The following is a 14,613-nucleotide window of genomic DNA, read 5'->3' as shown; positions in this document are numbered from 1 at the left end:
CTGGGGTTGTTTAGCCTGGAGAAGAGGAGGCTGAGGGGAGACCTCATCGCTCTCTACAACTACCTGAAAGCAGGCTGTAGCGAGGTGGGTGTCGGTCTCTTCTCCCAAGTAACTAGCGATAGGACGAGAGGAAATGGCCTCAAGTTGTGCCAGGGGAGGTTTAGATTGGACGTGAGGAAAAATGTCTTTACTGAAAGAGTGGTGAAACATTGGAAGAGGCTGCCCAGGGAAGTGGTTGAGTCCCCATCCCTGGAAGTATTTAAAAGATGTGTAGATGAGGCGCTTAGGGACATGGTTTAGTGGGCATGGTGGTGCTGGGTCGACGGTTGGACTCATGGACTCAATGATCTTAGAGTTCTTTTCCAACCTTAATGATAATCATAATGATTCCATGAAATAGAGACAAAATATGGTTCTTGGTAATCATCAAACTTTGAAAATAAGCCAAGGTTATCCTTGCAACATCCTGTCATTTCTCAAGCTTCAGGAGAAATCTTAAACATTTTAGTTCTAAATATATCTCTATATTAAGGGATGTTGTCAGATATTCCAAATAAAGATTTGACCTTTTCTAAAACTGCATGATTTAGCACACGATATTCTTGATAGTCAAAATGTTAACGTTTTCCCCTAGTGATGCAGTTTTTTTAAAGAGCAGCTATCCCCGTTTTCCAATGCTTGTGTAAATTATATTATCACCTTTCTTGTTTTCCAGATTTTAAAACACTTGAAATTTGTAGTACAACACGTGCCTTCTATTCAATAACCAATCTTAAAACAATGACTTTCTTATTAAAATTGTTGTATACAGTAAATTGTTGAATATAGTAAAGCTCAGAGAATTATTTTAATATTTAATTACTTAATACTTTTAAATGTCAGCAATAGATTAATGATGCATTAAACTATTCAATCAACTTCAAAACATTCCCGTAAGTTAAAATATTTCTACTTCTTTCTCAGTTTCTTCATCTGTTCATTTCTAAAATACTAATTTTCTGGATGCTGTTATACAGGAACCATAATATTAGGACAGAATTTTTTTCTTTTTTTTTTGAGCAATCCATTTTGTTTAAAGTTAACAAAGTTATTAATTTCTTTAAAGCACTCCTAAAAACCTTTACCAAGTTATCTTCATTTCTGTGGCTTCTGATCCAAAGTGCTTATTTGAAAGCATAAAGCAGCTGTGTCTACCTTTATGGATATTATTAGAAAAGCAAATAAGATATTAAAGCTAAGTTAAAATACTGATACCACTAAGGCTAAAATCTAAAATTACTATAATGGCACATAAATTGGGAACAAAGCAAGACAATGGTCATCGTTAAATCTCTCTTTTATTATAACCGTTTTTTTATTTCCTCAGTTCAACCCAGGGCTACACATATTCTTTACTATAGTGCTACAACTTTATATAGTCCTCGGGACCTGTTCTGCTCCTAGTTTCTCATTTTCATCCTTTGTGTCACTTGAATACCATCACTGAAAAACTACTGAGCAAAAAATAAAGACTAGGGAATGGCATAAGGGTGAGAACAAGTGAAGAAGCAGGAAAGGAGAACCTAAACAGCACTGAAAGTGTAAGAAGGGCAAGTATTACATGACATGGGTTAAAGACCACCAAAATCAAAATAAAGGTCAAAGTGACTCAAGTGTCTATCCATCATTCAGAATAAAAAGCACTTGTAACCAGTGCTAGCTGGTCTTATCTACTAAAATATATGCAGAATTTTCAACATTAAAGGAAACAATTTCTCAAATAAAGATGTTGCATCCAAAATTATGTAAACCTGTATTGGACTTTATCTTCAAACAAGACAAAAACCTCATCCATTAGTAAGAACGATACTTCAGCAATCTGCATTGATAGGTTGTTGTGTGCAGGATGATCTTGAAAAAGACTGAGGTATCATCCCAGTTCATCAGCTGACCATGAAATTTAATATAGTATTGTAGCCAAAAGAATAATGCCATTCTTAATTAACATTTCAAAGGAATTTAAATAGGTAATGACAAATAAGACAAGAATGCATTATCTCTGTGTTTTCCAACAATGCAACTTCTGGAATACTGAAATCGGTTCTGTTATTTAGGGATTATGAGGACGCCAAAAGCCAGGGCATTCAAGTCAACACATGAAAATGGTTACAAGATTGGAAAGCCTTTTTTGTAGCAGGGTATTTGAAGAGTTCAGTCTGTTTACTTTAATTAAGGAAACGCAAAGAGGAAATTTTGCTCAGAGAGTATTTCAAACTGTAGCAAATGGCTGAATTACTTCAGTTTACATGGCTTGCAAATTATTTAAGCTCAAGTTTTATTTTACATGTGCAGTCACTTTGCAAAACACTTACTGTAAGTTACCACAACTCATCTGAAAAGCATTAACTCACTAAACCACGATTATTCAACCAATCACTTGAAACTGTGAGTGAACATCACCATAATATGAAGCACCTACACTGAAAACGAACTCTTACAACAGAATCTTCAATAGAACTGGCAAAATGATGAGAAGATGAAAGCTTACAGCATGGACCTAAATAAAATTCTGCAATTCCGAGTTTAACAGTCAGGTTAATTAGCCACTGGAAAAGCTCACTAGGAGCAGTTCTTACTGAACTGCTTGATAATACTTAAATTAGGATTAGATTAACAAGAATGATTTCTACTTCAAATGCTAATTGATAAAAAGAAGTCCTATGACCTGTGTTATATAGGAAATTTATTTGAGAAATTGTTTTCCTTAATGTTGAAAATTCTGGTTATTTTAGTAATAAAAAATATAGCTAGATTATCAAAAGGGGCTCCTTCAGAGATTTCTCCTCGCTTTAGGGATGGAATAAGAGTTTCTCCCTGAAGACAGAATGAACAAAGGGAAAAAAAAGGCAAAAGATAATTGACAGGAAAAAAGAAAAGGTTTTATTTTTCTCTCCACATTTTTAAGTTCTTTGACAGTTACTGGAACAAGAGCAAAAAAAAAGTAGATGATCCTAAGAGTTACATACTGCTGGAGTAAAGCAGTTAGGCTAGGAAACACGTAGTGTGTTCAGTGGCACCATGTATAATATTTTTTCAGCTAGTTTTGGTGAACCATAAAAAGAAAAAATCCACCTCTTCCATTTTGTTCTCATTTTTAGAAGGAGGAATTTCTACTTTTTTCACATCACCTTAGGGACCACCTTCATAACTTTAGGACCAGTTAGCTGTTCCATGTATTCTGCTGAGAACTGATATGGTCCAACCCTTGTCAAGCCAGGGCTAGCATTTAAAGATCTACTGTAGACAGTGACTGTTGCCTTGTCTGGAAATATTCAATGCTAAAGTCTATGACAAAACTTTTTGAAAAAGGCAAAACACAAGTTACATGGAAAATTCTTCCTGCCCCTCTCTGGAGAGGATATAGAGCAGTTCTTCTGATACAATCCAGTATATTTTTTAAAAACAGCTAAAAGCCTTGGCTCTGCTCTCATTCATGCTCTGACTCATACTTTGCCCCTGGCCTTAAATTGCCAGTTTCTCAGACTAAGAAGTAAAGTTAGATTACGGTTTACCTGTAGCTGTTCACACCTTCTCAATTTCAATTCCATTTCAGTAACTTTTTGTTTATATTTAAAAAAAATTTACCAAAATATTTCTTTGAAGTGACTATTACGTAACACGAAGTAATATAACATGTTTTCACCAGGGTAAAGAAAAATTATCATGTGGACACATTCAGCATGGACTGGGGCAAGAATCATGTGCTTTGCTGTGGTAGTTACTACACAAATTTTGCACCATCAATAGCTACCATCCCAATACTGGGCACTAATCCAGTTATGTTATTAAAAAAAAGATCCTTTAAATACGAATATATCCCAGTGCTTAAAGTTTACAGTATTTGTCACCTATATATAGCAAGATAATCAGAAAGGCATCCATTTAGGAACTGGGAGTTTGGAGCTTGCTGTATATGTATGCATGTTTTGTCTCTACACCAGGCGGAGGTGGCCTTCCAGATAATTAGATATGTATTTTTTTTAATTTTCAGATTATTTTATTTTTAATTAAAAAAAAAATTGAAAAGTAGTTTCATCTACATTAAAATATTTCTGATTTGTTTAGTTTCATCAGCATTTCATTATTTTCTCCTAAGGGTTGGCTTCTTGAATAAGACTATAGCTCCTATGAATCAAGTAGGACATGCGATGGCTGAACAGCTTGGCACATCATGGGAGTCATTTGCCTAGACATGCATTAGGGAAGATACTGCTCATTAGGGAGCCTGTTGCTCTAGGAGGAATGGAGGCTTCTGATCTGAGCTACAAGGTCCTTCACACAACTTACCATAATATGAACTTCTGCCTGAATGGAGAAAGTTTCCAGTCAATTCCAAAATGAAAATATTTTCAGCTGGTAACATCAAGCTTTCATTTTAACTGAGAATGGTGAAATGAAAGATCTGGTTCTAGAGAAAAGCTAGTACTTCAGAGTCTTGAAATAACAGAATTTTCCTGAAATTTTAAAACGGTTTACTTTGCTTCACTATTATGTATGAAAAGTGAGTGGATGCCTCAACATTTAATACAAAAGGCATAAAGGTATGAAAATGGGAGGGGAAAGAGCAATGTAAAAATTTATGAAACTTTCATAATTACTGCAGAGAAAAAGATAAAGCAGGATGCAGCAAAAATCAAGTTACAGGCTTCAGAATTGTAACGGACCATAAAAAGAAGACAAAATTTACATTTTTATGGGAAACTATAAAGGAACCTGAGGTAGAGTGATATTCTGCAGCTAGTGAAAAAAGAAAATCATTTTAGGAGCTATGTTTTTAGGACAGTCTGTCTTTAGATGATCAATAGCTACACACAACAGAAGAGTTCTAGATATACTTGGTAGCATTAATCAACTAAGAAATACCTTTCCAAGAACTGAAAGGTTTATAGTCCAATCTTCTTATGATCATATTATGGGTCAGATTTAGACCACTTCATTTAGGTACCTTGGAAAACTAAGGTGATTTGGTTTAATGGAAGGAAGCGTATGCCTCTTAAGACTTTGAGATGGGAGATCCTTTCCCTCTACATTACGCAGGCAATCTCCTCCTTTCCTTCTATTGACTATAAAGAGCATTTATGGACTCACTTTTAAGAGGAATGGTTCATGGGGCATCTGAATTTTAATTGCAAATAAGGTACTAACAATGATGAATTAGATCATCCCCAACTTTTTAATATGAATTTAAATAACCAAACATATATTTTAAAAAATACCTAAATTTCATTTACCCCTTTACCATACTGTACATGGAAATAAGAAAAAGTTTAGTAAAAATTAAACTACAAATATGCAAATTAAAAGAAATTACCACCATCTTACAATCAATAACTGAGCCATCTTCTGTGCTTCTCTTGTCAATGGATCCACAATAGCAATAACATCATAGAATGGTTCATTCTGTTGGGGATCGACTTTTACTACACTGTTAAAAAATATTAATAAATAAGTGACACGAAAACTCTAAACTGAATTTGTGGAAATAACAAACGTTTTTAGGCATGAATTTGTAATATCAGCGCCACTTCAGATTTTACTGCTCGTGAAGACGTTTCCCTCATTTCAAGCACTAGTTATTATTGCTCCCTGTGATATCACTAGAAAAGCTAAACATGAACAGCAATTAAAATTTAGCATTAATCTACATAGTTCCATACTGGTTATTGATTAAATACATGCCCCATTACAAAATCAATAAAAAAAAAGGAAAAGACACATCAAAATTTTAAAAATGGCCTTTTTGTCACTGGTCTACAGTTTCCTTTACCGATATCTAGAATCATCAAATTTGACAAGTGCCGGCACTTGTCAAAATTTAAAAAAAAACAGCAGCAAAAATAGCAACTGAGAAGTGTGAAACTTCATAGGATGGATTAGCTTTATGCAGTCCAGAAAATGATTTAGTTTGATAAACTTGATTAGACTAAGTCAAGGAGACCCTAGTTAAAGTACTCTGGATCTACAGGAAGTGTTAAGTGAACCTTAAAAAAAAACAAACAAAAAAACCAAAAAAACACGTGCTGTAAATACACAAAATGAACTATCTGAATTTGTTTTCCACAAAAATATACCTAGAAATGTGAGTACCATTAGTGAGTCAAACTCCCTCCAATATGGTAGCAGCATAACTCCCTGTTGTTAGTGGAACTTTGGAAAAGGTGTTAGCCACTTAAAACAGGCTATTGATTTCACTCCTTGTCTTTTCAACAAGTATTAGACAGGGCCAGCACATCAGCACAGCACACTAGAGCAGCTTTACCAATAAAACCAAGTAAGGATTTGAAAACAGCATTAAAAAAATTTTATTTTGATCATGGTTCTTGTGCTACCATACGTCCTTTTAAAAAATGTACCTGTCTTTGCTCCAGAAAGTTTGCCCCAGATAAGCTTAAATTAAAAATGGCTACCGTTAGTATCCCATTACAAAGAAGACAGGATTCACAGATGCATTCAATTGGTATTTTAGGTCTCATTCATTAACAACGACAACAAAAGACAATGCTTGTGGCATATTCACTTTCTAAATCTAGGATCAGAAACACAAGGAGCCAACATACAAGTAAACACACTACTGACGCTAATATGAGCTTGCCAAGTGTAAATCTGTTAACTGAAGACAGTCTGCTCAGTTTTTCTTAAGGAATTAAGTGCCAGTGAGCCTCATCAGCTTCCATTTGAATGTAATCGTATTTTACAGTCTAATCTAATTGTATGTTAGGGTCAAGCTGAGCACAGGAACTACAGTCAAGAGTGAGACTGCTAAGCCACAAACCGCTATACAATACAAACATATGCATACGAGCCTTGACAATAGTACTCAGGATCCACAAACAGGAAAAGCCGTGCTAGTTTTCCACATTAACAAAAATTAGTGGGGGCTTCTTTTAGCTCTCATCTGTGAAATTACTTCTAACATTTTAGTAAATGTATGGACTCCAAGTTTTCTAAGTCCAGATCACCACTTCTCTTCACACCAATTGTAATCACTCTTTTTTCAGTAAAGGATAAGGCTGGAAAATCATTAGGTATTACTAATTAATTTATTAAGAGAGAGGTAAAGATGCATTACACCAGGGCAGATGAACAGGTTGTTCATACAACCATACACTCAACTTCTTTTAAAACTGGAATGCTTACTCAAGTTTTCGAAGACCTTATGTAGTAATCAGTACATTCTAATTTTAATATGAAAGTACTGTAAGTGCATTATCATGGCAGACAGAACTTACCTGTGCTGTTCTTTGAGTAATTCAGCATCTTGTCTCATCTCTGTTTTAGGCAAAGATGACAGCAGGGCATCTATTTTCATAATCAAATCACTGCCACTATATAAAATAAGGTGCATACAATTTGTTTTTCATTAGAAAAAGGAGTAAAGCATTGACATTTTAATGTATGTTTGTCTACACAAGCGGTATTTTAAAGCCCACATCCTGAACTCTTTAAAAAGATTATCACCTCAAGATTTGTAGCTTTGAGTAAAACATTTAGCGTGACAATGCCCAAGAACCACTACTGCCTTAGAGCTTGTGAACTGTACGCTTCTTAAAATTAAGCAATGCAGAATTAGCAGAATTACCATTCAGCCTCACAGTTTGGATGATACAATCTGCTGATATTTATAGCCCTTCATTACTTTTTCTGCAATTTTTTTCCTCTCTGACAACATCTAGGAACAGACATAGATGAACAAAGTTTCAAGTTTACTTGGCCACATCTTTTAATTTTTTTGTATTTCTTACTAGAAATTCCTTAGAAACCTTAGTAGTTCTATTTCAGTGTCACTAAGTCTTAATATTTGATTAAATATGTTTTGCCTCTCACTACTTATCTCCTTGATAGTTCTACCTCTTCTTGATTTTGTTTTTCTGGTAGTTATTCTCTCAGTCCTTCCAGATAACAGAACTGATAATCAGACACAGAAAGTCAATAGATACTGTAAAAATAATACAATATTGCTCTCTTCTTTGCACACAAACTGGATCCTTAGATTAAAAGCTGGCTAGAACTCATCTTTATGCTTCTTCAGTTAACAGATGTGTGAATGTTGTCTAGCAGGGTGTCCAAGCACCACATCTGTCCATGCCTCTACAGGCTCCTTTTCTAACGATTCCCAAAGACAATGCACTTTCTAATGTCAAATATCAATACTCAGATATTACTGTGGTTTTAAGATGCACTGGATTTTATCATGCTTATTATTATTCTTTATAATTACTCTTAAGTAAACAAAAGCTAGTAGTAATTGTTTAGTTAGCTGTACTTGTCTCTTGGTTGTAAGTATGATGAAAGTAGATAAAGTATTTGGAGTAATTTAGCAGAGCTGCACATGTGTAATGAGGCAAGTTGGAAGGGATATGATTCTTTGGATAAGCAGTGATCTCTTATGCCTTAGCCTCATCACACATATGACCAATGATAAAAGGGTGCATGTCTCCTGAATAACACAGGGTGCCTTTTTTCTGCTCTGTGCTGTAGCCAACGAGGTACCAAAGAGGCTGTCAGCAGCAGGGTAAATGACACGTGCAGTTGAAAACCAACATATATAGTTTATACATATAGTGGGAAACCATGTGACATGGCAGAATTAGCCAAACATAAAGGTGATACAAACTTTAGCAGATGTGCCGTTTCTTCTAGAAAATAGGGCAAGTGTCTGAGTAGGTAAGTATACTAAGTCTGTCAGGGAAATGCTAAAAAGGAAATGAGGGACAGTTAAACATGCCTATGTAGAAGTACTCAGATGCTAAGTAAGAGGATAGCAAATATATAGTATGCAAACAACAAACACTTTGACTAAGTGCATGTAGAGTGTGTATATATATATAAGTATATAGTATGAAGAGTACTATGACTATATATTTGAACATTAGTTCATATATCCCATGCAAAAGGATTATTACTCACAGGCAACAAACAAGACAGTATATCATAAAGCCTCAAAATACGAAAGAATTTTACCTTTTACTACTGTTTGCAATCTCTTTGACAATAGCTTTAATCTTCTCTGCTGAGGTACTGTATGTTATTTTTTCCAACAAATTGAAGTCTTCTGCATAGAACTCATTTTCATCTAAAGGACCTAGTACCTTAGATAGAGAAAAAATGTTACTAAGCGTAGAATGTCCCAGTAATGTTTCTTCTGTAAGCAAAAATATTAATGCACAATATTCAGTATGCAACTATGAATATTAACAACTATGTAGTACTAAACTGTATAGTAACCATACAGGATTAGGTTTTTACAGTTATGTAATTACAGTTAATTACCATTCACAAAGAACAGCTGCAATGGAAACATCCATGACATTTTTCGTTATAAATACCTATGTAAAGGAGTACACTATTTAGAAATAACAAATCTAAGTTTAAGAAAAAGCTCTGTTAGGTACATTATTTTAAACTGAAATTCAAATTACTATCTGCCTACCACAGTCTTTAGTTGTTTAATTCTGTGAACACAACCTTAACTTCTCAAGGCTTCTCAGATGAAGCAGAACGGATAGAAAGGAAGACAAGAGCAAAGGATAAGAAATGCAGGATATCCAGAGACAAGAAACAGAACTACTACTTTTTTTGGGTGTCTGAAGGAAAAGAAGGTGCCTTGAAGTCCCAGAAAATAGCTTTGAGGATGTTGTTTGGATTTCCTACTCATAGTCTACCAGGCTAAACTGACCCAAGTCAACTTCAAGAGCCTACAGGGCTCCCAGGTTGTAGAATGTCATGATATAAGTTTGGTGCTGAATGCCTCTCTCTTGAAATTCAACTGCTTCCTAGAAATGAGATCTCATCTAACTAAATTCCACTTTCGAATTTTTTATTAGTATTAATGATGCATGAGATAGAGAAAACCATAGTGTGATTATGAAATACCAGTAGAAGTCATAATTGGAAAAAAAAATATTTGCTCATAAAAACAAAACTTCAGTGCTGAAATAGCAAGGATAGAAATGACGGATATCCCATGCCTTTTTTAAGTCATCCCTTAAAGTGAAAACACACTTTCAGATAGATGAATATTATCAAATTTATCCAAGTATTTGTAAGAAAAGTATTTCCTCAAAACTTAATATATGACATTAGTTGAGCTTTTTTAGGCATGGAAAAGAGTAATAACCATTTATAAAATAAAATTGCATATTTACTTATGGGTTTTTTAGTTAACACAAAAAAGCCAAGACAATTCTTTTGTGCTTCATCAACAAAAACGCTGTCTGTGGGTTTGTTAGTGGTATTTCAGTTATATCTCAGAAGCCATTTAGGATGCACAAGAGTAACTAAGAACACAATTTAAAGAGAGTTTCCAGTAATTAGATGCCAACATAGTATATCTATTTCTTTCTAATGGTGGAACAATAAGTAGAAAAGACTTAACTCAAAGAGTAGTTTGTATAAATCGTATTTGTAATGTAAGGTATTGACTGTCACTAACAAGTACTAAATATTGAATCCAACTCTGTATTTTTTAATTACAGTTCATCTATAGCCACACTGTAATAAAGGCTATTGGTTTCAGAATATACATACAAGAAACTGAAACAGCAAAACTACTACACTTTTATTTGAATATTGAGTTAAGACTATAGAACAATTTAATATTTATGAACCATTTGGTTTTTTTCCTAAAACAGAACAGCTTGAAATACTACCCTAGTCAATCTAACTTATTTTTTATTATACATGCAGTAGTTCATCCTATACCAGATGTGTAAAGTATAGGTAACTTCAGGATCAGAATTTATTCTTAAATATTATTAATAATACGGCAAATATGAACCTATTTAGAGAATTTTCTCTATCATTTAATCAGATTATCTCTTAAATAGCTGTGTGAATGTAAATACATAGTAACTTCAATGGAATGGAGCTAATAAACAAATGAGTAGGAAACAAAATAAAAAACAAGGCAAACATTCATACCACTCTCTACCAACAGGACGAAAAAGTGGGAAATCAATATAATGCATTTTCTTTAGCTTGAAACTGAAGTTCCAAGAAATAAAAAGTACCTACAAAAAGACTCAGAGATGAATTAATTTCTTTCTTACCCTGCCATTACTCATAACAGCCATTTGCCCAGGAAGCAGCTTAAGAACCTCCTGGCAGAACATCTGGTGGGTTTTAATTATATCCAGTCCTAAAGTGTTGTACTTCTTCTCAAAAGTATCGTCATCCATTCCCTAAAGCAAAGGGAAAGTATGAGATGATAGAATGATTCAGCAAAATTGTGTAACAGCTGAGGTAAGCAAAGATTTTCTTCAAGTTATGTAGTAGTCAGAAATCAGAATAAAGCAACAACCTTAGCTTCAATGTAAGTAACATGACTATTGGTGTGGAGCCACGGTCTCCCAACTAGCTAGTGTGCAGCTTTTACCCTTGGACAACTGTGAATAACCAGGAAGGAAAGCTGACCATGAGGTTAAACACTTTTCCTAAGATACAGCACACAGCTGCATGAAAAATAACATACACTGTTAACAATTGCACTGTATTCTCACCTTTAGGAAAAAGGTATTAAAAAATCCGTATTACTCTAAAAACCTAACAGTCATCTTAACGTGGTCATTGCATACAGCTTAAACATGTTTTGGGGAATCATCCAGTAAGACACATAACAAACCAGTGTTCAAAGTGGGAAAAAAATGCTGGAACTTTGCCGTGCATACAATGGCACTGTGCCTCACCTGTCAAAATTATCCTGCTATATTAAACTCTACTGATATGTATTTCTTCATTAGAAATATACAGACCAAGCAAATAGATTCATTTAGATACAATTAATATAACAAAAAGAATTAGTAACATGCATACACTGCTTAATTAGCTACCTCTACATTTTTCAAAATTTATTAGACAACGAAATAAGAGCATGACCCAAACCTGCTAATTAATTTTTCAATATGGTGCCAGAGAGTTCTCAGTCTTCCAAACCTTCCTATTTAAAAATACAACAATTTACAGCTCTTTCTGAAACAAAAACCGTAGTTTGCAGCTGTTATTTGGTAACTCAGCTCTAGTCTACATGTGAACTTTGAAGTCAGCAATACTTGTATTTTAAACCAATGAATTTTCATAGAAGTACCCCAGAAAATGTTGGCCAGAAGTATACAATGCTCCTTAACCTCAACCGCTTCAGTCTGTGCCTATTACTGCTCACAACTACAACAGCAAGGTAAAACCAGTCACTTCTGAAGTCCGAATTCTTGACAAATATTAATACTGTAATTTTAATTAAGAGAGCGCTTTAAAAAAAACCAAACCAAAACAATTAAAAATTTAACTGTCTTGGTCTCAATAATCCCGTATCCTTATTCTACATTTTTCAGGACTCTCGTATTTTCTTCCTTTACTTTAGAGACATTCTCTAGTCTTCATCACATAAAAGTTGTCAAAAATCCAAATCTGCTTGAGCAGAAACTGTATAAGGGTTATAAACTTCATAGCATTTGGCCAAACACTGTTACTCTCAACAACATCTGCTTACAATAAAATATATGTAAAATGAAAAAGAAAGTAGTCTCATTTAGTTTGCACTCACTGGGATGAGGAATTTAGCAATTTTAGTTCCAGCAGCAAGGGATTTTGCTGTCTCTTCCTTAGTGAGTTTACTTAGGAAACTTTTTAAGTTGCTGTTGTTTTGGCTTAGAAAAGCGGTCAAAATTCCTCTTGCAATGGCTGTGTTATCTTCCTTTATTTTTGATGAAGGATTGTTCAAAATCCCAACTCGTGTATGACTGCTTGTTTTCTGCAAAGAAAAATACAGAATAATACACAATTTTACAGTTCCATCTGCTGTTACCTAATGTATTCATATCTATTATAACTCTGTGAAGTGTCCTTAAGTATTTATTTTTTTGCAGCTATTTGTCTTTAGAAAACATACATCAATGCCTAATTCAGAACTTCAACTAGGAGTGAAAATGGTATTAGTAAGAATTTACCTACTCTGTAATACATATTTTAAATAGACCATTTTTTTTTTTGATAGAACAATTGCCTTTGAGCATTCTGCAGAGGCATTTTTTTTAACAAAGGACACACACAGGTGTTCGTTTACAGACTTCAGAACCTGTTTTGTAGATGTTTTTTTCTATTTTTCAGAAAATATCAAACTGAGCGTAAAATAAATACACGAGAAGTTATCCACTTATCATTTTAATCTAATTAGCCGGAAAATTTTTTACTTTGCTAAAATTGTGGACGTTTTTTTGCCACTTAAATCTTAATAGAGAGAGTGATGATTCGAAGCTAGAATCAAATAGTGTCACTAACTGAAGAAAAGGTAAATTCTCTATTGCAATAAAGAATACAAAAATAAGGGTAAAAGTCAGTGGTATTCAACATAGTTAAATGGTAAACTTTAAACTGCAGCACTTGAGAAAATTTTATTAAAACACTTATTTGAAAAGCTTGAAAATGCGTTCTTTAAACTGTTCCTGAAGCATGCTCTCTCTCACTGGAAAGAAGACAAGTGGCATACTAGGCTACATTAGGAGACACATGGCAAGCCGATCAAGGGAAGTTCTTATGCTCCTCTACTCAGTACTTGTGAGACTGCACGTGGACTGCTGTGCCCGGTTTTGCTAACCCCAGTGCAGTAAAGATGTTGAGATGCTGGAGAGGCTTCAGCAAAGGGCTACCAAGATGGTCAGAGACCTACGAGGAGGCATTGAATAAGCTGGGCGTGCTCAGTCTGGTGAAGAGGAGGCTACAGAGAGCTCTAGTAGCAACCAACAGCTACTGAAGGGGGAGAGAAAAACAAGACAGAGCCAAACTCTTCTTGGTAGGCGTAATGGCCACAGATTTTGGCTTGGCAGACATTAGGAAAAACTACACAGGGAAGGCAGTGCAACACCAGAGCAAATTATCAAGGGAAGGGATGGAGTTGCCTCCCTGGAAATTTTCAGGACTCCTTCAGGCAAAGCTACAGCTGACCTGACCTAATGATGGCAATAGTCCCGCTCTGAGTGGGAGGCTGAACTAGATGACATCCAGAAGTCCAGCCAAGACATCTCTACTTTTTTCAAATGACGTTAGAATATATTAGTAGTTTTCAAAATAATATATTATGTATTAGCTGGAATAGTTAAAAGTGAGTTCCCCTTGGCCACTTCCCCTCGCAAACTCTTGCTCAATTTTCTTCAAAGGCCAATGGCAAGTCACGCACAAGAGGTATCAGTGCCAGTTCTGCACCTATCGGAAATTCTACTAGACCCTGGCCCAACAGACAAAAGGGGCTAGAAAGGAGTAGAGAATCACTATAGAAATCAATGGACTTTTAAAAAATACTGTGTTTTTGTTTGTCATGAAGTTTGGAAATCATTAGGCCAAGCAATACAACCGGAAATGAGGTTTAACTAAATCAAATCTATGAATTAGAATGAACATAATCAATTAAACTGCTATTTCATAGAAGATCCAACAAACCTTGTTCAGAACAGCTTTTTCTAATGCTTTTCCTAGAGCCTCCTCACTAACACATGGGGACTTGCCCAGACAGTTCTCGCTTCCTAGGGTTGGGACCTATGGCATATTTTCCTCACTGAAGGGGGAAAATAGTGAAACTACAGCAGG

General features: G+C 34.8%; 1 protein-coding gene across 1 annotated transcript in view; it reads right to left on the bottom strand.

Moving 5' to 3' along the window:
* UGGT2 (UDP-glucose glycoprotein glucosyltransferase 2) overlaps positions 1-14,613 on the bottom strand; it is an 89,662-nt gene that overhangs the window by 31,171 nt on the left and 43,878 nt on the right. Inside the window, exons 19-23 of the mRNA XM_009325561.1 lie at positions 12,578-12,784; positions 11,088-11,219; positions 9,001-9,128; positions 7,269-7,364; positions 5,362-5,464 (exon numbers count right to left, since the gene is read on the bottom strand). Of these exons, the coding sequence (XP_009323836.1) occupies positions 5,362-5,464; positions 7,269-7,364; positions 9,001-9,128; positions 11,088-11,219; positions 12,578-12,784 (666 nt within the window). The remainder of the gene's footprint in view (positions 1-5,361; positions 5,465-7,268; positions 7,365-9,000; positions 9,129-11,087; positions 11,220-12,577; positions 12,785-14,613) is intronic.

Source organism: Pygoscelis adeliae, unplaced genomic scaffold, assembly GCF_000699105.1.
Source record: "Pygoscelis adeliae isolate BGI_AS28 unplaced genomic scaffold, ASM69910v1 Scaffold56, whole genome shotgun sequence".
Taxonomy (NCBI): Eukaryota; Metazoa; Chordata; class Aves; order Sphenisciformes; family Spheniscidae; genus Pygoscelis; species Pygoscelis adeliae.
Note: the sequence above shows the minus strand (reverse complement) of the source record. Positions and strands in the feature narration are given on the sequence as shown.